The sequence below is a fragment of the Agelaius phoeniceus genome, chromosome 5 (assembly GCF_051311805.1).
Source record: "Agelaius phoeniceus isolate bAgePho1 chromosome 5, bAgePho1.hap1, whole genome shotgun sequence".
Classification (NCBI taxonomy): domain Eukaryota; kingdom Metazoa; phylum Chordata; class Aves; order Passeriformes; family Icteridae; genus Agelaius; species Agelaius phoeniceus.
In genome coordinates, this window is record NC_135269.1 from 66,612,725 (window position 1) to 66,640,006 (window position 27,282).

Below are 27,282 nucleotides of genomic sequence, written 5' to 3' on the forward strand. Positions count from 1 at the left end.
TTTGGCCATGAGTGAGGCTCCTGGGCTCAGGGGCATTGCACATAATGAGCAAAAAGGGTCTTAACTGTCTCACTAGGAAATTATTTCCTTTTCCTTTCCCTTGCTGCAGGTAACCCAAAGCAGCAGCTGGCCATGGCTGCATGGTGTCAGGTGGGAACGGTTTGCCTGCAGCAATGGATTCAGGCCAGGTGGTTTAGAGCAGCTCAGGCGTGCTTACACAGACACAGGTTTGAGCATCACACCTGGCAATGACACTGAGCAAAGCAAGGAGGAGCTGGGTCTGACACCGTGGTGCTGCTGGGGCTGGTTCAGCCCACTGCCTGTGGCACAGGAGGGACAGGAGACACCTGCAACCACGCTGAGGGGGCAGGAGGCTTGGGATGGGCAGCACAGGCATGCAAGGAGGCCATGCTGCCCTTCCTGAGGGACACCTGAGTGTTCCCCAGCCCTGATTACCCCACCTCTCCCCCTACAGTCCTGGTCCATTCCCTCTGTTTTTGTCCAGGAGTGTGTTTTTTAGGACCATTCTCTCTGGAAATGATGCAAAATGCCTCAAGTGCACAAATCTCCAACCCCCAACCCTTGCTGTATTCCCAGTGTGTGGCTCATTGGTCCTTTCTGTCTTTATTTTGGAGAAGTGCCTACTTATGGGGAAGCTTTGGGCTCTGGGAAGTCGAAATGGATTTGTCTCAGTCTTTGGTGGATTATTTCCCCCAGTTCCCCTCCTCCCCCAGGGCTGCAGTAGCTGCTGACAGCAGCACAGCCTGAGTTGGGTGCCTGGAGGAGGAGTGAGGCAGTCACTGTGAGCACAGAAAGGCTGCCTGTGGCACTTGTGTCGGCCATAATACTGGATATCATCAGGAAAACCATCAGCTTTTCTAATTTTCAGGACAGAGGAGATGGCTCTTGGCTTATAATTGGGTCATGCTGTAAAAAAAAACCTGCACTGGCTCATCATAAGCAACAAGATGTACCCATTCTCCCCTTTCATTCCTGCCCTGACCTCTCCCAAAGAGGCAATCCTTTTGGATGAGAGGTTGTTCATACAGATAGGATATCTTTTACTTTCCCATCTCTCTGCACTCAGACATGGCTCATTACAATTATGTTTGAATGAAAACTCTCCTTTTATTACCTTTGCTGGGAAACTGCCCATATTTGGGGAGGAAGAAGCACAATTCTAAATCTGCCTTGGGAGGAAGCTTCAGTCTCTGTTCTGACTTTGAAGCTATCTTGGTAGCAGGTCAAACACGATGCTTGGAGGTAAAGCCAGCAAAACATGCCAACTTTTATCTTTGGGAAAACTGGTTAATGTACAGATTTTGGTTCAGTGACTTAGTACAGATTTTGGTTCAGTGACTTATCTCCATCTTGGTGAGGAGTCTCCTCTCCTCTGTGCTGCCCGTGTTCAGCATCCCCATTAGCAGAACAAGTGCCTCCTGTGTTCCCCTGTACAGGCAGGCAGCAAGCTCTCACTGCAGCCTGGTCCCTGTCACATCTGCCTTTGGGAGCCACCATCCTCTTCAACCCCTGGAGTAACACTGACTGAGCACTATAGGCATCCCCTCACCCTCCCTCAGGCACAGGTACATTTTGGGCAAGCTGCACACTGCCAAGCTGCAGAGGTACCAGTGGCTCATTGCTGGTGTATAACCCTGTGGTTACAGTGCAGGATGGAGGAGTCAGGGGGGCTGGAGCAGGAGGTGCAGTGGTGACTAAATGTGACCTGACGAGATTGTGAACGGGCCAACAACTCCCAGCTCATCCTGGCCCTCCTGGTTTGGCAGCCCAGACAGTGTTAGAGGCTTCAGCTTGTCAGAGTGGATCTTGTAAGAGCTCTAAGTTATGCTTGTCTCCTGGAAAAGGAATGAACTAAAGGGATTTGCATCTGCCCTTTTTAAGAATAAAACAAACCACACCAGCCAAGACATTTTCACTTAATTTCCCCTCCTCACTTTGAAGCCAGGACGACCATTTAATGTGTAGAGTTGTTCTGACCCACACAATGATGTGGGCAAGGCCATTGCTCATGTTTCCCCAGTTCCTCTGATGTTTGTTGGCTTGTTGTGTTACTGTTTGTTGTTTTTATCCAGCATCCATGCATCAGCCCCACGTAGCAGCCAGACCATTGCATGGGATGTGCCTCTCAGCAGCTCAAAGGCAAAAAGGCTGTTTGGTTGTGGCATTGGCTTGTGGAATTTCCTGATTACCAGAAAGACTAGTTTTTGGATTAATTTTGTTCTGTCTGTTGAGGACATTCAGCATAGATGCCTGATTAGAATAACCTTTCCACCTGGACTCTGCCTTTACTCCTTCTTCATCCTGTCTCTAGTGGGCAGAGGATGAGCAAGCCTATTTCATTATGTTTGTTCTTCTAAACTTCATCTTCTCTTTTCATTTTTTATTGTCTTTTGAGCAACAAGAGAGTTTATATGTATTAATATGCTTTAAAGAGGAGGAAGTACCATCCATGCCCCTGACCTGATTCATCTCATGAGCACTGGATCCCATTTCTGCCTGCTTCTCACTCTGCTGTTTCCCTCCACTCTTGTCTCAGGCAGATAAATTGGGAACACAGACAGCAGCTGGGATAAGCCCCAGTAACTCCATTGTCTTTCCTCCCTCATGTCCCTTTCAAAGGCCTTTTGATGCTCCTTCAGCAGCCAGAGCTGCATCTGTGTGCTCCACCATGGCTTTGGGTCCAGGCTTTGGGATAAGGGGCGAGATCTGTCCCTGGCAGCACATCATATATTCCTGAGAACGGGTACCCCACAGCCAAATATTTCTAGAAAGCAGGATGGTGACTTTTATATGTATCTGGGAATTTGTAAAATGATTCAGCAAATGTCACTGAGCTTCAGAGACACTGATGGTCAGGCACATTTGCTGTGATTCAGAGCTTGTCACAAGCATTTTGCACAGCTCTAGCTCTTGGGCTCTAGTGGCTCGTTCTAAAGCAGTCCATTCCCTGAAAAACACTATGGAGGCAGAGAGCATGAATTATTATTTGTTTTCACTGTGTGGACAGTTGATCAGTGACAGATGTTTCTAATTGCATTAAGCAAGTGGAAATAATGAGAATTAGATAGCAGATTCTCCAGGAATTTACATTTAGATTGAGTTACAATTTGCTATTAAAGAAGCAAATTCAATGTAGATGCATTCGTTCCTCAGCAGAAATGGGAGACGATTATTTTTAATTATTATTTGATTACTTAAAAATGAGCTGTGTTACTGTACTTAAAAATATTTGACTCAAGGGGATGACTTAATATCTGCACTTTATGTCTCCCTTAAAAGATATGGAATGATGAAATTGTTCATCAACAAACATCTCCACCTCCCCATTACAGTCCCACTGAGAGGCAAATGAAAACCAGAGGCTGCCAGAGCCCATCTCTGAGTGCCCAATTTGGGCAGTGCTGGGCTGGTGGTGATGGGGTCAGGCTCACCCAAAGCGTCTGCGTCGCTGACAAACTGAATTAAGTTGCACTGATGGAAGACAAGCTGCATCCCCCTTTGGACACCACGCTTTGCTGGGCCTGGCAGGAATTCCAGGCTGATGATTCCTGTGCTGTGTGTTGTGTGGAGCTGAGGGGAGAGGCAGCAGGGCTGGGCAGAGGTGGGTGCTCAGGCTGGAGCCGGGCGGGGGACGGGCACGGCCTCGCAGGCAGGGAGCAGCAGCATCTGCTGCCTCCAGATGACACAGATCTGACAGCTCTCTCCCCCTCCATGCCAAGAGGAAATGAGCTGTGGTTCAAACCACTGGAGGTTTTCCTTTTGGGACTCTCTCTCACAGCTCTTTTTTTATTTTATTTTATCTCCTAGATTTCAAGTTCAGCTTCAGACACAGAAATGTGTGAGTTCCCTGTCAGCACAGAAGGGATTTATGTGCAGTGCAGATTATTGTATGTCTCTGTTTAGCACAGAATCCAAGCTATAAGATTTTTTTAACCAACTAGCTGGCTCAGCTTTTAATTTTTTTTTTCCTTTTGCCTAATGAGAGCCTTATCCAGAACTCCTTGAAGTCAGAGTCTGTCTATCAGCTTCAGTAGGCTTTGGATCAGATTTCACATCACTGATTCATTATTAATTACACATCTGGGACTCCCTTTTCAAATAGTTCATTGTTAAATAAATTCACTTTTAGACATTACAGACTTGGCATTCTTGTGCATTTAATAAAACTCTGGCAAACCAGCAAAGAGCCATGGGCCAGCTTCTCTTCTGGTATTGATGGATGAATCTCCACTGAGCAGCAGTGGTTTACACTATAAGGATATAACATATCTCTTTGCTCTCATATAACCACTTTCTGTGTGAGATTAAGTCTGTGTTTGAGAATTTTGCCTTTTCTGGGATTTCTCCTCTCTTTTTTATAACTTTTCCTACCAGCAAGAGCTCCTCTGTGGATTCAGACACTGCAGGGTGAAATATATTTGCCATGGAGTTTCTTTTCTCTTCAAAGAGATTCCGGCATCTTTTTCCTTGCACAAGCTGCAATCACATCTCCAGAGCTTCCTGGGACAGTAGACAGGCAGGCAAATGTTTTCCTGATCCCTAGGGCAAGTGGAATGGAACATTTGTCTTTCTGAATATATAGGGTCTTTCCCATAGTCCTCAATAACCTAGATCAAGTCCAGACATTGAAGTGACCAAGAAGCTGCTCTTGAAACTCTTTTTACAGAGGAATAATTTTGGCAGAGGAATATGTAGAAATAAAGGTTTTCCTACTGAATTCCATTCAATAGGAGGCTATATCCTTGGTGAAAAAGGACATCTTATGTTGTGATTTTATGGTGCAGGGTATTATTCCCACATAGCAGCTGATGGCACAGGGACCAGCAGCCCATACAGGTGTTTCCTGTGCTGCAAGGATCTCCTAAGCTGCACTCAGCCCATCCTGTGCTTTTGCAGGGCTGCCCAGGCACATGAGGAAAAAAGGATGGGGTGAGACCTTCTTTTTCTCCTGATGCTAAATCACAGTTTGGCTGAATGGTCCTGGTTAATACCAAAGCCCAAATAAATTGTGGGGATATATTCAGATGATGGCTACTCAGTTTCCAAAGCTTTCACTTGGTCAACAACTGTTTAAGGCATATGGAAAGGAAAACTAGTAGAAACCCAGCTCCCATTGTTTAAATAATGAAGCTCTGAATGTTGATCAGAGGCAGACATCCACTGAGTCCATGGCATGCTCCCAATGCAAGGGTTAAAAACTGCTACACAGTTGTGGAAGGGTCTGTGAAGGAAGTGAGAATTTTGACACTGGGGCACTTGAGCCCCTCAAAAGTCAAAGCTAATTCCCTACTACAAGTGAAACATCTCTCCTGCTTTATCACAGAGAATGACAAAACCTTTTCCCTCCCCAAATTCACCTTCCTCAGTTTTTCAGAATTCACATTAAATGTGATTATTCTCATCACCCTCATGTATGAAGTGCAAATCTTTCCAAAACTGCAGCCCTTCAGCATAAGAAATTATAAAGTTGTTTACTCCTTGCCAAAGAGCAAGTTTTGGGGTCATTCCACAGCCACCTGGTAGGATATGAGGAGGGAGAGAGGATGAGAGGGATCTGTCACACAGGCAGTGTGATGCTGGCCAGTCAGCAGAGGTGCCTTCAGTTGCCAGAGGCCATCAAGACCTCCAGCATCATTTTCTGGAGGTGTTTGTGCCTCCAGCATCTGCCAGCAGCATGACTGATCTCCAGGCTAGCCCAGAGAGTTTGTCTCTGTCACTCAATGAAATTTACTGGGAACAGGGTCTCTGATATCCTTGCCCACACTGCTGCTGTGGGATCTGCTCCTGCCCATCTTCCACATCTGGTTTAATGAAAGCAGGAACAGATCCACTTGCCTAATCACTTCCATCTCACTTTGCAGTGAGCATATGGCTGGGTAAGAGCCAGAAATACATTTTCTGGACATTGTCAGGGAAGCTCAGGCCGTGCCCAGCATCTCCCTGTGCCATGCCACTGCATGGCACACTTGGACATTTCCCCATCCACAGGCCAAGGATCACTCCCTTTCAGAAGCCAGGCTGCCTTTATTTGCTTTCTACCCCTCCTGCTTAGAAAAATTTCCTCAATTCTCCATAGTCTTCAAGCTTCTCCTTTCATGGTTCATTACATTCATTGGTAATTCTGCTATCACCCCAGTATGTGGGTCATCACCCACATTTGTATGCACTTACATTTTCCAATTATTTTCTTAGTAACTGTTTATCACTAACAGTTTCTACCCTGCCTGAATTCTCTCTTAACCATTCCGTCTCATTTCTTTGTTCTTTCTTTGCAGGAAAAAAGATTGGGTTTTTTTTTGTTTGTTTGTTTGGTATGGGGTTTTTGGGGTTTTGTTTGGTTTGGTTAGTTGTTTTGTTTTGTTTTGTTTTTTTAATAAAAACACTCACTATCTCATCATTTCACCCTCCTCCTTTATAATGGAACTAGTTTATTACCAGCACTTCTTTTTACAAATACCAGGGGAAATAAGCCTTTCTTATTCTCCCAGTAATTCCTATGGTGAGCAAGTATTATTTTGCTTTCTTTTCTTTTGAATTGTGGCCAATAATCATTTTTCTCCATTGCCTCCTCCTTTACTTATGGGGGTTGCACTGTGACATTGGTGAGCCTGGAGTCAGAAAATGAAGCCCAGCATCCTTGTCCCCTTCCCATTCACCTTCAGGGTTGCCTACAAGGCATTAGAACAGAGCTGTGAGGAGGGAGACTGCTAGGACACATTTAGGCTCCTGACTGCCCTGAAGTGCACCAGAATGATCCATCTAGAAGTGGAGATGGCCCTTGCTTGTGCCCAAGGTTTCCCCACTGAACCCTGATCTGCTCCTTGAAGTGTCCTCTCCCTTCTGCCACTCACATGGGCAAGTGCTGGATGTGGTGGCTGCTGTGACTGACAGAGGGGACCAGACCAGAGGATCCAGGCAGCTTCCTTGCTGTGTCCCAAGGCATGCTGGACATGGAAAACTTTGCTTCTTAAGGACACACACTGAAGTTGGCTTCATATATAGGCTCTGAATGTACAGACTCAGTAGGGAAGACTGCAGAGGTGCTGGAGGCAGGGTGAGTTTGTGCTTCTGCAGATGAAAATTGTTGATTTTTTCCATTCCCTCTGAAATAACCACAGTTCTGTCACAAACCTAATCCTTGGTTATGTCTTGCATCTTCTGCTGACTCAAGAAGCAAACCCAAAGCTCATTCAGAGTGGAGGCACCCTCTGTCCTACAGAAAAAGGTGTATCAGACCCTGCCCCATGGCCCAGCTGAGTCAGGGGCCAGCTCCAGCCACCACTCTGGTGAACGTGGGACCCCACTCAGGCACAGGAAGCCAGACTACCAGCAAGGAGTAAGTGGGGTAGCACTGATTTCCTGTGCCTTGGGAACTGCACCTACACAATGCAGCACACTCTTATTTGACTCCAAGGTTAAAGCAGCTTCCTTGGCTATCCCATTTCTCTCTTACCCTGACCACTTGACACCCCATAACATCTGAGCGTTGCCATCAGGCAATGAGCAATGTAGCCAACATCTGGCAAGTGAAGTTCAGCCTCTCTCTCCTGACTTTCCCAGGGGAAGAACTGTCTGTCTGATGTGCAGAATTTTCACAGAGTGATTTACATGTGAGTGTGTTAAGCCAGAAGCTTCAAAACATTGTGGTATGTTCTTAATATAGCACAGATAATTAAACTGATGAGAACATCCAGGAAGACCAATATGCTTCAACTCCCAAGTTCCTTAGGGGAGGGAAATCCAACATTGCTGGATGCATGGAGAATCTGCTGGTGGGGCCAGCTCTTTTTACTGTATTCCTGAGTACAGATAGAGAAGATGAATGCAGCCCATGTACCCACTATGCTTCTGCAGGCATTCACCTTCCCCAGTCTCAGCACATGAGGCTGCAGATCTTGTTAAGTTTAATTTATTTCCCTGCACTCACAATTGGGGTGTAAAATAAACCAGGATGACTTAATCCTATGCATCTGACCTAGCACTATTATTTCCTTTATTTACTTTTATTAACGTTGGGTTTGCTAACAGAGGAGTTTTTAAATAAATTATTTTAATGTGTTTAGAAAATGTTCTACAAAAATAAGCATTCACTTAGCTTACTAAATATTTTCAGCAATGAAGCAGTGGCTTTGAGTGAGGATGGAAATAAACATCCTCATTCAGGAGAGATTTTTCAAAAGCAAACAGAACATAAGAATGCAGCTAAGCTAGTATGTCTTGGGAAATTATTTTTCCTTTTCCACATCAGCAATAACAGATCAAGAGCATTTCCAAGCACCAATTTCTGTAGGCTGCATGAAGGGAGATGGACATTTCTATAGTTGATTTGAAACTGGATGAACTAGAGCGCTTCAGAGGTTTACAGTCGAAAAGATAAATGGATTGTGTGAGCTGTCCAATTTCATTATGTGCCCTAACCAAACTCTTTCTTTAATGTTTGATAGAATTATGATCAAATATTTCAAAATAAAAATGCTGACCTCTGTAGAAATTGTTGTTGACCTTGTCAAGGTAGGTTTAATGCTTTAAAAGAATACCAACAATCTCTCAGTGATATAAAACTTTAACAGACACCACCAAATCGAAATATATATAGAAGGCACCTGGTTATTCACACTGGCTGAGTGCTTATCAAGCCCCATTGTCAGCTGAGTGTGAAATGGATTCCTGCCCAGAAAGCTGCCTCTGAAGCTTGCTTCATGTTCAAAGTTTGATTTGCCACATGTGATACAGTCAGATGATTTAAAACACAATTGACTTTCTTGCAGCAGTTGACTACCCTGTTTCAAAACGTCGCCCTGATTTTTTGAGATTTTCTAAGCCTTCTGATGTTTACATTCTTGTAATGAACTTTCTCACACACTTTCTGTAAATAACTTATTGTTTTATATTCTTTTATGGAGGAGGAGAATTTTGATGGACTGTTGGTTTGTCCAGTGTCATTGGAGAGGTGGCACTTTCACCCTCCAATCCTTCAGTTTTGGAAACCTATAAATGTTGGAGTCAGAAAATAAACTTCCCTTTTCCTTCACCTCGAGAGCAGCAGTGTGTGCTCTCATGTTGTTTCGTCAAAATTCTACACATCTCCAGAAACTGAAAGGCAAATACTCATAAAGACCCAAAATACTTTAAGCCAAATATTTACAATACTGATTATCTGAATAAATTTATCACATACTTTCTTAAAGTAGGCCACCTCACTTCTAACCCAGAGTGTTGCACAGAATGCCATATCTGTGTCTTTTTTTCTTTGCATTAAGGCAAGGGTTTGAACCAAAGCCCTGCACACAAACCCTCTTAACTCCCCAGCATGTGCAATTAGCATCTTGAGCTGCTTCAGTTTGTATTAATTTAGCATCAATCTCCAGTTGGAGAGCTTCATCTAATCTGGCCTCTGTATCCCTCACTGTTGCACTTTACGTGCAAAGGAAGGTGAAAAATCTGAGCCCCCAGTTCTGTGACAAAACCATGAGATATGTTTAGCCTCAGTAATATCATTGCTTGCTTAAACTGATTGCAGATAATGACAATGAAATCCATCTCTGTTGCAGGGGCATCATCCACAGGTTAAATGCCTTTGTGTTGAAAAATGGGACTTTTCTGACTCTTTGCAAGGATGAGGGAAAGAAGAAAGGGTTGCCTGGTTACCCAGGCTGCTTTGAGGCTATGGGAGCATGATTTGCTATGGCCTTCTTCAGGTAACTAGTGCTGCTATAGCCAGTGCTGCTAAACCATGGAGATCCCAGTGCCAAACACCCAGTCCCAGTGACCTGCAGATCAGGTGGAGTGGGAGAAGCTGAAACCACCATGACCTTGAAAGTCATGGTTTGCTTTAAAGCACAAATGCTTCACTCCACTGCTTGTATGAAACTGATGGACCTAAGCCAGTGCAAAGTCCTCCTGTGGGGGGGTATCTTCCTTCTGCTCTGCTGATTTATCATCCATATTTTTCTCATTTATACATACAAATCTCGTAGATGCTTCATGCATGAGGAGATGGGAAGCTACCAAATGGATCACTAATAGGTTCAAGACATTGAGGATGATTTAAAGGGCTAGTAAATCTGATCATCACAGATGGGAATGGCTTTTCTTCTGCTCTAAAGGAACTGAATTTTCTTGAAAGTTGCCTGTTTGGGTCCACATAAGTGAGTACCTTTTCTTTGCACCAGTCCTTCTGAGTTAGTGCCTCATAAGTTTGCTCTAAATTCCCTGAAAGTTTAAAAATAAAATCAATCAGACCTGTCAAATTTGGGATGTATTTTCATTAAAACTGTATTAACCCACAGCATGCAGCTCTGATGTTACTATAAAACTTCTCATGGACTTAACAGCACCTCCTGCAAACACAGTATTTGCTGGAGTAAGCACATAATGAAGCAAGCAGCCAGCCAAGCTTGTCCTCAGGAGTGTCTTGTAAAGGTCAAACCAGATTTGATGTTGTGTTAGGATTTGGGAGAATCACAAAGAAAGATAATAGAGCAAGGATCTGTTTCTTCCAATAATGCAAAAACAAATCTAGAAAGTTTAAATAAAGAAAAATAAAAGTTGCATGTGCAAATTGACTTGGGGCAACTTTTTAACTTGCTTCAGTGATGTTTTCATGGCTGATTAGATGAGCTGGCAGTGACTTTGGCAGTGCTACAAAAGCCATTTTTACATCAGTCAGCATAAGGAATTCCACACTTGCCATCAAATCCCTCCAAAAAAGAATTCTGCTTTCCTTTCCAATCCAGTTTTGCTTCTGTGGTTGGCCAGATCTTCTCACTCAGTTCCTGCTCCTGGCCACAGTTCAGTTGGAAAGGACTCGAGGGTGGCTTGAGTCCTCACACAAGGTTACCCTGTGTGATCTTTCTCAACCTCAGAAAAATATCCCAGGGGGATATGTGAGGATTTTGACCACTTTCCTCTGGAAATGCTGTGCAAAGGGACTGCTTGTGCATGCACAGATCAGCACTCTGGCACACAGGAGGTGCACTGGGGGACACAGGATCTGGCACAGATACTCCATGAAGGGGATGTGCACCAAGCCTTCACATCCAGACTGCACAGCCCAGAGATGCAGACTCTTGGGGGGTCCCAGGAAGAAATACATAACAGTGTGCTGCTCCTGCTGGCACCCCATGTAGTCAAGGCAGACCAGGACATCAGTTTGAATGCCAGGCACAGCATCCTTCCCTCTCCCCAGCCCTGCTGGAGACAGAGAGCCAGATTCTCATGTGGGATGTAGTGCACTAAGGCACCAATTCCCTTTGTACTTCAGGTCTATGGACAAAAAAATCAGATCAGAGCCAGAGCCAGCCCCAAACCTAGGGTTTTCCTTCTGCCATCCTCAGCATATCCAGGCCAGGCTCTTTCTTCCATGTATGTGGGGAATTAGCTGTTCCTAGTGGAGACAGAGAAGGGATGGAGTGGGCAGAGGGCTGAGGGAGGGAAGAGGGAAGTGCTGAGGCTTTTGTTGTGGATGGGAGAAAGATCTGAGCATGGAGCAGATTTCCTGTCCAGTACCAGTTGCAGCTGGCTGGCCTCTTTGGATGCAGTCACCTGAAAACTCTGCAGGAGTTGTGGGATCATACAGATGGCAACAGAGAGGAATGGGGTCACTGGGCATTGACACAGACCCCTTCTGAATGGGGGAAGAGTGCAGCTGCCTCTGCATCAGACAAGAAAGGGAGGAGGGATGCTAGAGACCCAAAAGTGTCTTTTTCATCCCAACAACTGCTTCTCATTTTGGTTTTGACATGAATTTCACATGCAGACTTGGCCAGCTCATGCTTTTTGCTTTTTGTGACTGCTAAGTTATTTAAGCAGATTCCCATTGCTAATATATAGGGGAATTAGAGAGTATCAGCAATGCCTTCTGACTTAAGAGATGAAGTGCCAGGTATCAGCTGAACCCACAAATGCAGATATCTGTGAATGTTTCTGAGGCAACCTGTCAGGAGGGTGTTTCTAATCCTTTTACCAAACAGATTTTTTTAGAAAACCTGGGAATTTTTTTGTCTGTTTCTCTCTGACCCTAATAAATCTTAATTCCCACAACTTGCGGGTGTTGACTTTCCAAGAAAAAACGTCAGTGGCACTCTGTCACCACCCTCCACACTGCCGAGGTGGCTGCTGGAGGCAAGTTGTCTCATTTGCTTATGTAAATGAAGAAAAGAGATTTTTAGAGCCAACTCTAACTTTGGGAAGGAGGTTCTGCCTGTGCCAGCACGAGCAGTGCTCCTGCTGCCAGTCCCCAATGCTGACGGAGTTCAGCTGTTCCATCATAAAAAATAAGGCTCTCCCTCTCCAGGCATTTTGCATTTCAATGAATAATTTTTCACCCAACTACATCCCAGCCTGCTTTGATTATGTGCACTCCATAAATTGACATAATAACGTGGAGTTGAGGAATAGAGGATCTATCCCAGAAGGGGAATTGCAGCCCCTAAAGCCCCAAGCCTTTAGCCTGAGCAGTTCTGTACAGTATTATTACCCTGGATTCAGATGACATAATTACCAAAAGGGCCCTTACTGGGTATTCACACAACATTATATGGAGTGACTTTGGGTTTTTCTTTTCTTGGAAATGCATGAAAGGGGTTAAACAAGAGGATGATAGAGCTGTTGGCAGACCCAGTCTGACAAGAGGAGAATTGCAAGTGAGGGACAGTTCAGTGGCCCCTGGATGAAAGAATTACGTGTTCTGTGTATGAGGAAGCAGGGGAGGGAAGGAGTTCCAGTCCACAGCTGTCATGGGGCAATGCACTGCACACAGTGAGTGTGGAGCATTTGCTGGCTTTCAGCAGATAAGGCTGCTGACAGTGAGCACCAATGCCCAGAGGAACAGAGTCAGAACACACAGGGCCTGGATGGGTTTCTTTAACTGCCCTTATCTCCATGGCACTGGACCATAGGCTTGTGGCTGGTTTTAGCTGATGATCTAATTCATGGGGAGGACCTGGAGTTTGCTTCATTAGCAAATGCTAATAGTCGGTGGAGGGGAAGAATTGTGTGTGAGGCAGCATTTGGCACTTTCATTTCCTCCTGATTACACTGCCCAAGGCTCCAGCAGACCCAAGGAGCAGCCCTGTTCCCTGCCTGGTAGGACTGCCTGGGCACAGCCATGGGAGGAATTGCTCTGCATTCATGCAAACTGTTCCTTTTCCACCTCACCTCTTCTGCTGATGGACTGGCCACACTGCACGCATTCCCCAGCCTGCATTGCAACTCAAGCCACCAAAAATATATTTTTCAAACATTCAGCCTTTGAATGTTGAGCAAAATTTGACCAAATCAACAGGACTTGAGAGGCTGGTTTGAACTAAACACACTTCACAGTCCATCCTGCAGAAACCAAACCTGCTCACAGCTAAATACCAGCGGTTTGTGACCTGGAGCCTGTGCCTGGCCACAGCTGGCTTTTAGCACAAAATCAGTGCTGAGCATTGCAGCACTTGGCTTAGCAGTGTCTCATCTCTGCATTCTTGTGCTATTTTGCACTGCAAGTCCCTCCAGCAAGGAGACAGGGGATGGTAGCAGTGTTTTTAACCTCAATGAGTGAAGCATTGCTTGGGGTGAGTTAGGTACCTGATTCCCACAGCTCAACGTGGGTCTGTGCTGGATGGATTTGGGTGGCACTTGTCTGTCCATATGTTGGAAACATACATTACCCAGAAACCTTCTGCTGCAGAGAATTAAGCTATGACATGGGGGAGGGGGAACAGACAGGCTTGTTTGACAGTTAATAAAACAATGAAATATACTTTGTGTGTGCCTGAGTTTCTAGGGACACACCAGCAGCTGCTAATACCATGTCATCTGTTTTTTATTCATGGCACTGCTGGACTGTGGATAGATAATCTCTCTCTATAACTCACTCATTTCTAAGCTTAATGGGAAGCTGTCATAGAGAAACATGCTTCTCTGCCAAAAGTGGGCAGTCTGTCTTTCCACTGGGGGAACACATGATTCCAGAGTTCCTTGCTCTGCCTCAAATCCCAGTAACATTGCCTTTTAATTATATTGAGTATTTAATACTGGAATGCTTGTGTTTCTGCTGTATTTTCCACAATGACTGGCAGAAACAGCTCATTCTGCCTCTGTCAGACAAAGAGGAGCTCCATCCCTCTGATGGGATCTTCTCCATCCCTCTGGTCATATTTGTGACCCTCCTCTGGACCCACTCCAACAGGTCCATGTCTTTGCTGTACTAAGGGCTTCAGAACTGGATGCAGGACTCCAGGTGGGATCTCACCAGAGCAGAGCAGAGGGGAAGAATCACCTCCCTCAACCTGCTGGCCATGCTTCTTGTGCTGCAGCACAGGACACATTTGGCTTTCTGAGCTGCAAGTGCTGAATCATGCCCAGCTCTTCATCCACCAGTATCCCCATGTCCCTGTCCACAAAGCTGCTTTCAATCTCTTCATTCCCCAGCCTGTCTCTTGGGAATACCAGATACCAGGGGTTTCCCTGACCCTGTATGTTGCACTTGACCCTGTTGAACCTCGTGGGGTTCCCGTGGACCCACTCCTCAAGCTTATACAGGTCTCTTTGGATGGCATCCCTTCCCTACAGTTGGTGCCAGGCTTCTCCCAGTCTGTAAGAGATCCATCTCCCCAGAAGCCCTCTTCCTCCTCCTCCCATCCTGTGGCTAGCACATGCCTATAACAAGCCAGTATTATCACTAAACCTGTGTGACAGTGACTGTGGCTGGTGTTAGGAGGCACCAAAATGGGGTTTTCATGGGGTTTTCATGTCACCTGGGGCAGCAAAGTCTTGCTCTGCATCACCTGTATCTCACATCCTCCTTTTCCTCATTTCAGCACTGGGGAGGTGTCCCATGAGCAGACCCCAGCCTGCTCCCCCAGTGGGTACAGCAGCCCATATGAATGAGCTCATGCTAATATGAACTCATCCAATAAATACATCAAAGAGCCACGAAACTCTGGGATTTTGACATTGAATCAGTTTGAATCATCGTTCCTCATGCAGCTTCCCTTTTCCAAGGAGCTCTCAGGCTTGTCCTTCCCCTCCCTACCTGCCTTCAGTGCTCTCTATGCTCTGCTGTTGTTCAGGGAAGTTGCCATCGTGTCTAATTGGGAAGAGACACCTGTAGAGTGCCTCTGTGCAGAGATAACTGGAGTGCATGGAAGAGAGACTCATCCCCTGTGGTTAATTTGCCAGTGCTGAGTTCTCCTTTAAATCGAGGCAAGGAGATACAGACAGAGCTAGGACATGGCATGCATTGACGTTTTCTTGGTGTAGCTTTTGCTAGCACAGGCTGTACCTGTAGTCTAGGGTGTGGAGTGGGCCCTTTAAGCATTGGGGAATTGCAGGGAGACATCTCTTGGAGTGTCAGCCAAGTGTGATCCTATATGGACCTTCCTGCATTGCCTTTGGTGCTTTTTCATCATCTTTCTTCATGGCAAGTTCAAGTCACAGAGCTGCTAGTAAGGCTCAGCCCTTTCCCTGCCACCTCCTGACACCACTAATAAAGCTCTCCCTTTCCTCTAAGTCATTATTTGAACAAACTTCAGCTGTTTTGGAGGGCAAGGAGGGAATGAGTTCACTGCTTCAAGCCTGCAGGGTTGCAAAGAGCCCCAGCCATGTGCTCACTGTGCTCCTCACTGCTGAGGCTTTGTGGATGCACAGCATTATCATTTCAGACAAGCCTCTCTGGCATGGCCCAGGGAGCAGGGAAGGATGTCTGGGTCATTCTACTAATCAGGAGGCAGCCCCTAATGAGTCCATCTCTGCTCCCCTGCCTCTCCAAGAGGGAAGGAAGAAACCTCAGAGTGCTCTGAAGTCAGGCTTGACTTCACAGCAGAGTTTTCTGCTCTGCAGAGTATCAGGAGTCCCCTGGACAAGGGTTGGTGCCATCATACCTGGCAGGTGGATCCTGACGTGTTAGGTTGTATAGAAAATGTCATGTTTGCAAGTCCAGGAAGTCCAGGCTGCAAAATGTAACTTGTTCCAGGCTGAAGTAGGATTTGGGGAGTACAAATATGGATCCAGAGCCAAGAAAGCACTCAGGTTACTGCCATGCAGAGAAGCCTCAGGGACAGGGTTTGGATAATAAATGGCCAGTGTCTGTGCCAGAGACTCGGATACACAGCAGTGTGGGGCCCTCAGCCTTTCCTCCTGGCAGAAGTAAGAACTTAGCAGGAACAGACTCTTCTTCCCCAGGGCCACAGCTCCAGTGTGCTGGGACTACAACTGGGTCCCTGCTGATTTCTCTAGTGGCAATAGCAATTCATTTACAGAACACTGTTCTTTACCTGCCTTTCTGAAAAGAGGGTCCTGTAGCAGGAGGGAGCAGCAGGGGATTCCCTGGCTGTGTAATGCTGCTCTGACAGCCTATCCCACCAGCAAAGCATGTTCAGCCCTCACCAGCCCAGATGAAGGATTTCTCCTGGTGTTCCCCATCCCAAGTTCAGGCCAGCCAGCTGCAGCTGTGACAGCCCCACAGGCTGCTTTTTGTGATACAGGTTACATGGAGCACTCCAGGAAGGTGTAGGTAGGAAAGGGATGAGGAGCAGCAGATGGAGAGGGGTCTCCACAGCTGCTTGGGCAGCTCCCCAGGTGACACAGTCCAGCTCTGTAGCTCTGCATCATTGAGGACACGGTTCAACTTCTACTTGGAATGCCACCTGTTACCCTGATTTATTTCTGTGGGATGCACAGGATGCATCTTGCTGACCATCCAATTGTATTGAATCCAGAAGGTCCCAGGCCCACTTTCTATTGATTTCCCTGCTCTCACAGAGCAGTCCCCATCACCTTCAATGTATCTGTGATGGAAGTTTTATTAATGCAAAATTTTCCCTCTGGAAAATGAAGTCCAGAAATTAATAATGAATTAAAACAACTTGCCACAGGCATTGCTAATGAGCTCTTTGTCTGTGCAGCTCACATGAAAGGAGGTCATTGCTCAGCCTTCCCATGGCGAATGGCAAGAAGATTAACCGCGAACATCCCGCCTGCGTGCGGGTCTCTCCTGAGACAGCAGGACAGGCTGCAGCTCAGCTTCTGCCTGGCTGCCTTGTCCTGCCTTATCCCTGCTGGGCAGGTTTGTCTGGAGGAGTCTTTACCACCTGGAGAAGACACCTTCCTCCCCTCCAAACACTCAGGTTGGCTGTCTGTGTTGGGAGGACACCTGAGTCATTCCACTGGAAAGGACAATAACCTTGCAGAGCTTAAGGGGAGAGAGGAAAGTAATCTTGGAGGGGACTAGCAGGGCTTAACTTCACTGCCATAAGCCTCTTCAGGGACTCTGGCCCAGAAACTAACCTGGCACCACTCCAGTGCTGGGTCTGCATCTATTGTTCTTTTCCCTTATCTTGCAAGGCAAAGGGTTATCCTGCCTTATCTGCTACCACAGGCTTTGGAGGAGGTCCCACTGCAAGGGTGCTGGAAATCGTGCCCCTGCTGAGCCTCAGGGGGCTGTGCTGGGAGAAGAGCATCCACTTCTGGGCACTAGGCATGGGAAAGCTGTCACACCATGCTGACCACCTCTCCTTGGCTTTTTTAGCCTGGTCTCACTCAGCAGAATAAGGAAGCAGCATGTTGCATTTACCCATCCTGGGGTGCGTGGGTGAAAGCAGGTGGTTATGGGTGCTGCTCCTCTCTTGATACACCAGTACATGGGGCAAGGGACATTGAGCATCACTTCTCTATGATGTGACTGAAGAGCACAAGGGGCTTTCTCCCTTGTCCAGTGTGCCTTGTGGCAGTGTTGTCTGACTGCACAGAGGGACCCACACCTTCCCCATGTCCATGGGCAGCCTCTTACACATCAACTCTTTATTGCAAAAGCTCTGTTCTTGCAAAAGCTCAACCTGTAACTTCCATGTGCTTAACCCAGGCTTGGGAAAACTCTGTTGTGTTTGAGACATGATGCTTCACCACTCTTTCCCACCCTGCTCTCTCAGGTGAGACACCCAGCCAGGCTGACTGATGGCTCACTCCCTTGCTTGGCAGCACAATTGCTCGTTTGTCAAATAACTGAGTCACACAGAGCACTGGGCACCAGGCAGTGACAGCCACGCAGCTCCCAGCCTGCAAGACACTCCAGCATGGGGGTGCCTGGATTCACCTCCACCAACTGTCCCCACCACAGCCTTGGCCATGGAGGAGTCAGTCCTGCCATGCATTCCCACCCCTCCTCTTGTAGCTCTGGGCTGTGAAGAAATCCCTTTCTGGTGCAGAGAATTTGGGCCACCCTGAAGAGAAAGGAGCAGGGACCCTTGGGCAAGGGGAAAAGCGAGGCTTCAAACTGTACATTTACAACAGGAAACAAACCCCTCTTCCTCCCTCTCCTTTGTCTGTTGTTAAGCTGAAAACTCACCCAGTGCCCCCAGTAACTACCTGCACTGAGCCTGTGTATCTCTGAATTCACCTGGCAGTCTTGCCATCCTCTTCATCACAATATTTGTGTATATCATAAGTCAAACTGTAGCTTGTCCTTAGAATGCTCTGACAAAGAAAGGTTCATCTTGCAGGAGACAGGGATGCTGCAAATGTCTATCCCACTCAGCACAATGCCAGGAGGGAAGTACCTGAGAAGCCCCCAGTGAGACTGGTGTAGCTGGTGTGCTCTTTGCTTGGGTCTTTGATTGGACTCTAGGGGACAGGGGACCTGACCATGATCCCATGCCTGCTCCATTCATTTCTGAGCACCATTTGGGAGCTTGTTCAGGAGTGAAGGTCAATGCAGTCACCAGTCTTGTCATAGCAGAGCCTCCAATAGTTGTGCCTGAGAAATTTGACTTGGAATTAAAACGAAGCTGGTTGCATCCTACCTATTTGTTATCTGCCAGGCTGTTCCTCCTACACAGCAGCTTCTCTCATATTCATTCAGAAGCTGCATTAAGCCAGGGCTGCATTTAGGCACAGCTATTGTTTCTTTCTTTGCTGGCATGACCTAGAAACCCCCCATGCATTGCATGTCCTCATAGGGTGGGTAGAAAATGCTGTGATGCTCATATGAATACCAGGGAAATATACAGAGAAGTTTGCCCCGGCTGTGTCAGATACTGTGATAGTGCTGGGTTTAGGGACATTTTCAGACAGTCTGAGTCTTATGAATCTGTTTGAAAGTTAGGTACAAATCAGAGAGTTTTTTCTACTACAGCTGTGTTTATAGGACAGAGCAGTTGATTAGGACAGCAGGGTTCTGATGTCCCTGCCACCCGTTTTCTGTACAGCATTATAATTTCACCTCCATTTAACAACAGGTTCATGTCTGGGGTAACTGACTCAGCTGCTTGGCAGACTCATTGGGGCAGTCAAGCCTGCAGACAGTTTTATTTCCACTGAGGTTTGCAGCACAGAGATTTGTAGACCAAATCCTTGTAAGTGGTCACCAGGGAATATTGTTGGTATCTCTGACCCCAGCCATGCCAGTGCTGCTGGAACAATTGCAGCTCTGGCATCTGGGGCTATTACAAGGCTGCAGTATCTGCATCCTTTGTACCCCTGTTTCCTACAAGAGACAGGATGAGCTGTGCTATTGCCAAGGCTTCAGAAATCTGGTTGGAAGCACCAGAGCCCAGCAGAGCAGATGAAAATTCATAGAGGCAGGAGAACACATTAGAGTTAAAAGACAATTAAGGTTTTGCAGAAAAGGCAGTAATGAACCATCCTCTGTTTCTCTGAGCGTGGCTTTTTTTGTCTTACAAAGAGTATTTTGAAAGTGTGTGCATCCAAGTGCCTAAATTTGAGGATGTATCCTTATCTCTATATGACAAGCAATAGTGAATGGGAAACTATTTTGTTCTGTCATTTACTTCTCATTTGGTCCCGTCACATCCTATCTTTTGGCACTATGTATTTTCTTAGTGTTATGAGCATATATCTGTACTGTGTGTGAGAGAGTGGGTGTCTGAATTGTGTTTGCAAAGGCCCTTGATAAAAAGCTTTAACAAGTAAAATTATCAGAGAAGCAGGAGTGGGCTGGTCCTGGTAGATCCGAGCACTGGCAGGCAGCAAATCATCTGTCTGCAGAGACATTAAGTGCTGAATAGGTCAGAATTGCCAGGTTTTTAGTATTTACCTAGGAGGGAAACTACTGCTCATTTTAAGGAGCTAATGTTCCTTGCAGATTTAGCTTGAACACCAGAGGGAACATAAAAGCAGCAGCTGTGCAGTAGTTTCAAGGATAGTGTTTTCCTCCTCAAGCACAGTGCAGTTCTATCCAATTCTCCTCATTAATCACTTTCTTTCATTTTTGTTTTTCAGCCAAAGCTTTTGGCCAAGGAGCTGCTTGACTTGGTGGCATCTCATTTCAACCTGAAGGAGAAGGAGTACTTTGGAATTGCATTCACAGATGAAACGTAAGTGTGAGAAATCAAAGACTTAAGAGGCAACTCTTGGTTACAGAAAATCTTGGTGTAGAAATACTGTGTACACCAAGGTCCTAGACCAAGGTCTAGGAAGGCATGGACCAAATTACCACTAAATTTAAGGGTTTGTCTCAGGACAGGCCATATGTACCCCCAGATTAAATTACAAGAATAAAATTTGCACCAGAGAAACATTAAAGGTCTGCCAAAGGCAATGATTAGTCCCAGACTGTGACCCCTCAGTGCTACTGCACCACCCTGTTACATTTTTCCAGCTGTTTTCTCTCAGGAGTTACACCATCCTTGGCGTATGGACTGTGTCTTGTATGGACACCCACCTTGGTTGGCAATAGGTTTTTTCATTGTATGTTAATCAGGAAGAGGCTTCCCACAACTAAATAATTTTAAAAAACCAAGATTTTCAAGCCAACACTGTGTCCCCAGAACAGCTGAGTCAGCGGTATTGCTGTCACGAGCCAGTTCCTCTCTCCTGCTGAAGTGGCAGGGAAATGTAAATTATCTGCTGGAATAATGATTCAGGATCGGGTAATCAGAGGCTGCAGGATAATTGCACAAACATATCCGCATTCATCTCGGCAGCAATCACCCCTCTAAAGTCAATTCCTTTGGCAAGCACCTGCCTTGGACAGCCTGAGGCCATCTCAGGACACAGCTCCAAGGATGGAGGAATGCTCAACAACAGGCACGTGCAGAAGCAGGACCCAGATCAGATGAGATCCCAGAATCCATCCCAGCTCACTGACATGAGTAGCTCAGCCCTGTAGATCTCCAACCCAACACAAATTAATGAGACTAATCCTCCAAGGAGAAACAGTAGGAGGCACTTGCCTTTTACAAAGCAGGAGTAAGAAATTGCTCCCATCACTGTGTTTATTCTTGGAGAGAACAAGTTACTCAGTGGGTGCTGCCTGAGAGGCACAGGAAAGCCATGCAGGGAAGCCACAGTACACTAGGAGACAAAAATGTTCCCTTAACAGTCCCAAGAGCACAGGTGAGAAACAAGGCACCTCTCAAACTGTAACCAGAGAGCAGCTGAGCAAGTCCCAGCTCTCAGTTCAGTTCAGCTGGGTGGGCACAGGGCCCCCCTGGGAGAGCAAGGGAAGCTAATGAGGAGGTGTCAGCAATTAGAGAGACCCAGCCTCCCCTGGAACTTCCAGGTTTAACTGGGTGAGCAAAGATCTGGGTTAGCAAAGTGAGGAAGTGTGAGAGCTGGCAGAGCTTGAAGCTACATAGCAGATGCAGATGGATCTGCACTGTCCAGGCAGGATTCAAAGGGTGAGGTGGTGGCATCCACTCACTTGGTCACCTTCAGACCTGTAGATGTGCTTTCCAGGAGATGCTAGCCAGCCCAGATGAAAGATCTGGGGACAACCTCACTAAATCAAGGAAGTACAGTCCAGAAACAAGCAATAAGTCCTAGCTGGTCTGAAGCTGGTCTGAAGCCCTTCTGCTGTCCCATAGTGACACTGACATTTGCACTGAGGCTTCTTCAGTGCTGTGAAAATAATTCTGACAAAAGTATTTCCTCTTCAGTTGTAAAATGCTTTGAAGAGAGTTGGCACAACCAGCAATTGTTTTATTTGACTGAACACAGCCAAAGAATATGGCTGGGGCCTTGGGCAGAGTCTTGGAAATAGATGTCCCACGCCAGCTTCAGAAAATAAACTGGATTGTCTATACCACAGATCTTAACCTGCAATGTGAAATGGAAGTTTGAAAAATCCCTTTTTATGAAAAAGTAGTAAAAACAGTCCCTTAACGTTTGTTTGCAGGGCACATAACCCAAACCTTTAGCTAATACAGACCAGGAATGTAAAAAGAAACCCTTTAATTCTGTGACACAAGCCCTCAGGGACTTCTTCACTCTCCACTGAGTTTCCATGTGCTTTACTTGAAGAGGACTCATAACCAGCTGAAACAGAACAAGCCTGGTTCATAAATGTAGTCGGCTAAATGGCAAGTTTAGAAAGAAGAAAAGCCACTAAAGTATTAAATCAATTCTTCTATTTAAGAGTAAAAGCTCTATGAGAGTAATTTATTTAGAAATTATTTAGACTGGGGATTTCCATTCATTAGTTGTGCTCTATCATGACAACCTTAGAAGAAAATCAATAGGAACAACCTTTGCGTTGGCAACTTAATAGTTTCTTGTGATAATACAGGGTCATTACTGCCTTCAGCGTGACTAAAATTAGATTGTCAGACTATTATGGAGGGGAGAATAACGCCTCCTATTTTAGTGATCATAGGAACCTTTTATAGTGTGAGCCATTAACTGCAGGAGAGCACAGGTCAAAAGGGTGTCCCTGTACAGCACCAGGGGCCAAGCTTCACAGGAAGCCAGAAGAGCAATATCCTGCTTGATTAAAAGTGAAAAGGGATGGGGGAAGAGCTTGGGTTTTAGTTCAGCTGGTTATGAATCTCCACTAACCACCCCTTCCCTTCAGATCAGCTCCTCCAGCATTCACTTAGAGCAAGTGGCCAGGATTCTGTTCACTGCAGACTGCCCATGTGGGCCATGGGCAGGGTTTCCACATCCCTCACTTGCCCTTAGATCTGAGTCACCTGCTCTGTTGAGAGCTACCAAATTTGGGATCCCGCAGAGCAGGGGAGCACCCTTTCCTGGAATACCCTCTCATCCCTGGGAGCTGGGGGGAAGCCTGTTTCCACCTTCCAGCCATGTGGCAGAGCCAGAGTGAGGGAGCAGGTGTCCCACATCCTGGTTGAACAGCTGGTCCAACAGAGGGCACAGCTCAGAGAATAACGTCCTGCTCTGGCACTAGACCAGTTCCTTTATCACCAAGTCCACTGTGTTGCAAAATTTGTATAGTTAAATTCTTATGGCCTCATGAGCTTCTCAGCCTCTTCAAAAGTAATTGAGAAAATCTGTAAGCTTAAAGGGTTTTTTGTTTCTGCTGCAATTGATGGAAATATAAATCGTTTATGTGGGTTATATTATGTGAATTGGTTTTTCTCAATGTCCATTTAATTCAGAATGAGTCTGACACTGAAGGAGTGTGAGTTGGTTTATTGGCCCAAATACCTTTTTAACACAAATCAATGTGGATCCACTTTTCAGAAAACTGGACACGAAGCAGTAAAACTGTATAAACAGAACAACCTGAAGGCAAAGTACTCATTGATGTGCCACTCTTTACTTATAAAAGAAAACAGAACTACAGCACACAATCAACAAAATGGACCCTGGGCACCAAAATCCATACTCAGTCTGTATCCTAAATGGACCCAGGTTTTTTTTCATTAAAGTGATGATGTGGTTGTTATTGACACACCAGTTTAACTGCCAACATGAGTACAACCAGCAGAGGAAAATTATCTGGCTTCCAGTACTTGACCTCCCTATAGGTCCCCCAAAACTGTTTGCACCATTATTTCTGAATACACTGATAGAAATATCTGAAAGAACAAATCGATGGCAATAGTGAAACAAAAGCTACTTTGTGTCTCTAAATTGAACCGTGAAGGAAATCCAGCTAGACATGGGCATGTATGAATGGGATCCCAGTGCAAGCTTCCTAAATTGGTCCATGAAAACTGTCAGGATTACTACATGCCTAGGGTTATATTCCCATATTTTTCCGTGTCTTACATGGGATTGTGCTCCGTGAATAGTTCTGCTGACAACAGGAAGACAGATTCCAGAGCAAAGCGTTCTCTGGTGCAGTGGCACGGGAGTTTGGCTCCCTGATAGCCCACATTCACAGGCAGATACCAGGGACTGCTCACTGCTGCTGTTCTCTACATGCCATGCTTCAGAACAAGGAGTTAGCTGACAATCTGCAGTGCAGAAGCCCCCAGTGATGAAAGATTGTAAGTAGTAATTGAGTACAGTGAGCAGTTAGCTCCTGGCAGGGATTTAAGTGACCTTCCTCCTCTGCAGGAGCTTTGGATTTAAGCTCCATGCAGATGAGACTAATGAAACTCTTCAACCTAAAAACTCGGTGGCAATTAAATGTGTTATCCAGTGTGGAAGATGAGACAATCCAGTGCTCAGAACTGTGTATGTGATCAACATAAATGTGGAATTGGTATGCCTATGTGTATATATATGGTTATACCTACCAGTTGCTCCTGCTAAAACGCAATGAGAATGAAAAGAGCAAGTCTTTTCAAAATAAGAAATACCTTGAAGTGATTTTTTGTTCTGTGCACCATGGCTTCTCAACCCTTCCTTGTGCACGTTAGGCAAACCCAGACATTGCTGTTGAATAAACACAGAGGTAGACAGTAAGTCCATTGTCAACAGCTCGCCCTCAGTGGGATCTGGTGTGTAACACCATCAGCTGCTGGTGGCTGCTGCACTGGTGATACAAATGCAACTGGACAGGTTCAGCATAGGATGTCAGGTTTAGTGGGGCTTTTCCTTGCTCTGACAGCATTTTGTACCATGGCCTACATGGCAAATGCTCAGGTTGTACTTAGGCTAGGAATGGGTGAGCATGGCTAGTTTCAATCCCACGTGTAACTGGAGCCTTCACAGCTAATTTCAGCCTTCCTGAGGCCTGTTAAAGCAACAGAGCAGCACTTCATGACCAAAAAAAAAAAAAAAAACAAGTAAAATTACAGATTTCAAGAAGGGGGATGCAGCAGGAAAGCTAGATACCTCTACTTTTTTAGGCTGAGAATCTTTCCATGGGGATTATTTTTGACAGCCTGGAGTATCTGCCTTCTAAAAGCCAAACCTTGTTAAAGTACACATCTGTGCTGAACAACAGGGAATGGTGCATGGATCTCACACTAGCATTCCAGCAGCAGAAATGATGGAAGGAAAACCCCTGCATCTTGCTGCATGCCCAGCTATGCATCCTCCCCAGAGCAAGACCAGTTAGTTCCTACATCCAGATGAGTTAATATGGCAATCCTCACCCTGATCCCAGGCTGGGCAGACTTGTCCTCAGCCCCTGTACTGCAGTGGAGACATATGGGGTGACCAGTTTGGCTTGAAAATCTGCATTATATCCCTCCTTTCCAGCAGACACACTGCCAGCACGTCTTTGCCCCTAATGCACAGTATAGGCTGCCTTTTACATAAAGTGAAAACAATAGAGAAAAAAATTATTAAAAATTTTACCTAGAGAAAAAGCTGTCTGAAAGTTACAATATCTTGGAAAGAAATACATGGGTGTCTAGAGCAGGGGATAAAACAAGCTTTGTTCCTTTTGTACACCAAAAGATGTCCAAGATGAGTCTGAAAAGTCCCTGACTCCACACATATCACTGGTACCTAGTTGAGTCTTGGTACTTTTGCAAAACAGATGCAAAAGCTGCTTAAACTGAATGCCTGACTCCTACATGGCAAAATTTGAGGAGAGCTTCTTTCTTGACATATTGATCCTGAGCCCACGAGAGTGATGGGTGGAGCACAGCAGTAATTTAGAAGCCCTTGGTGGAGCTCAGCAGTAATTTAGAAGCCCTTGGCTTGAGGCAGCACGCTGTGCTGAGGTGAGCACACACAGTGTCCCAGCAGGGTTCCAGAGCTGCCTGGGCAGGAAGGTCCCTGAGCTGCCCATCTTCTTCTGCACCTCCATAAACAGTACAGAAATTCCCATTGAAGCCAGGTGATTCAAAGCCTCCTGAAAGTGCTACTTTCCCCTTTATTTATTTTTTGGGAAAGATGGAGTGGGGGGGCTGTAAATCCAGTTAAATTGCTACAGGGATGTCATTGCTTACTTTGTAAAAGGGTTTCTCAGTTGCCCAAAGCTCATGCACATGAAAACCCTTGTGAAAGCCAAGTGTTTTTGCTGTATGTGTCCTTTGCTGTATATATAAGCCTTAGCAATGTACCCTGTATATACAAGGTACATTGCTAAAGCTTGTGGCAATCCTAGAAGGTAATTTAAGAGTTGGGGTTTTTTTTCAAAGCAGGCTGGTTTTTTCTCTTTTTTCATTTTCAGTGGAATGGAGAATTATTCTTGAGGATTATCATGAGCTGGTGAATAGGCACTGGAATAAAGCTCAGGACATCTGAGTTCCATTTCCTGCTTTATTTGCTGCAAGATTCTCCCCCAAATCATTTCAGCTCTCTCTCCCTTTGCTCGTCTAGACAGCAGAGTACTGAAGGCAAGGGCTGCCTCTCCCTCTGGGTGAAATCTGGTCTGACTGAAATCAACAGCCAAAAGCTCACAGGATGCAACCCTAGCATCACTGAAGGCAATGGAAAAAATCTGGCCAGCTTCAGTGGGGCCTGAATGTCACCCTAGGTATTTCCACAGTGCCTAATTTAACAGGGCCTTTATCTCAGCTGGGGAGCGAGATGCCCCCTGTAATACAAATGATGGTATTTATAAAGTACCTCTCATGCACACACAGCACTCTGCAATGTGGGGAATGTGTCAAAGAACAGAGCTCCTGCCCAGCAAAGCTTCCAGCAGCAAGGCAGGAATGGATAAATTACAGGAGAAAATAACGACAGGTACCATCTAGGCAAAAGAAAAGCAGCATGTGGTAATTGTAGCTGGAACGCTTCACAGAGCAGCTGTTTTTCAAGAGCTCTCTGAAGAAGGAAAAAGGAGGGCTGGGCAAACCTAGAGAGGCTATTGCAGGCATTTGGGTGGTAAATAAACTGTCTGAGACTGTAGAGTCAGGTTTAGCCTTGAGTGAAATACTGCAGGTGTCATGGAAACTCTTAACCATAAGGATTTCTAATGAAAATCTTGACAGACTTTTAATGATACAACTGCTCCAGGGGCCTGTAATAAAAAGGTGAAGCTTATAACATTTTGGGCTGTCCTGATTGCTCAGTGCTGCCAGCTTTCACCCTGACAGATTGAACTTTAGCAGTTCGATTCCCAGACTGAAACACTGCCAGGATGATATCGCCTCTGCTCCTCAAACATTTACTGTGTGTTTTCCAAATACCATGCAATAGTCCAGGGCAAATAGCACACGTTTT

General features: G+C 45.8%; 1 protein-coding gene across 11 annotated transcripts in view; it reads left to right on the plus strand.

Annotated features, from left to right (window-relative positions):
• FRMD4A (FERM domain containing 4A) overlaps window positions 1-27,282 on the plus strand; it is a 369,788-nt gene that overhangs the window by 249,244 nt on the left and 93,262 nt on the right. For all 11 annotated transcript variants that reach the window (XM_077179219.1, XM_077179217.1, XM_077179215.1 and 8 more), the window contains one exon: window positions 20,245-20,339. In XM_077179219.1, coding sequence (XP_077035334.1) covers window positions 20,245-20,339 — 95 coding nt within the window. The remainder of the gene's footprint in view (window positions 1-20,244; window positions 20,340-27,282) is intronic.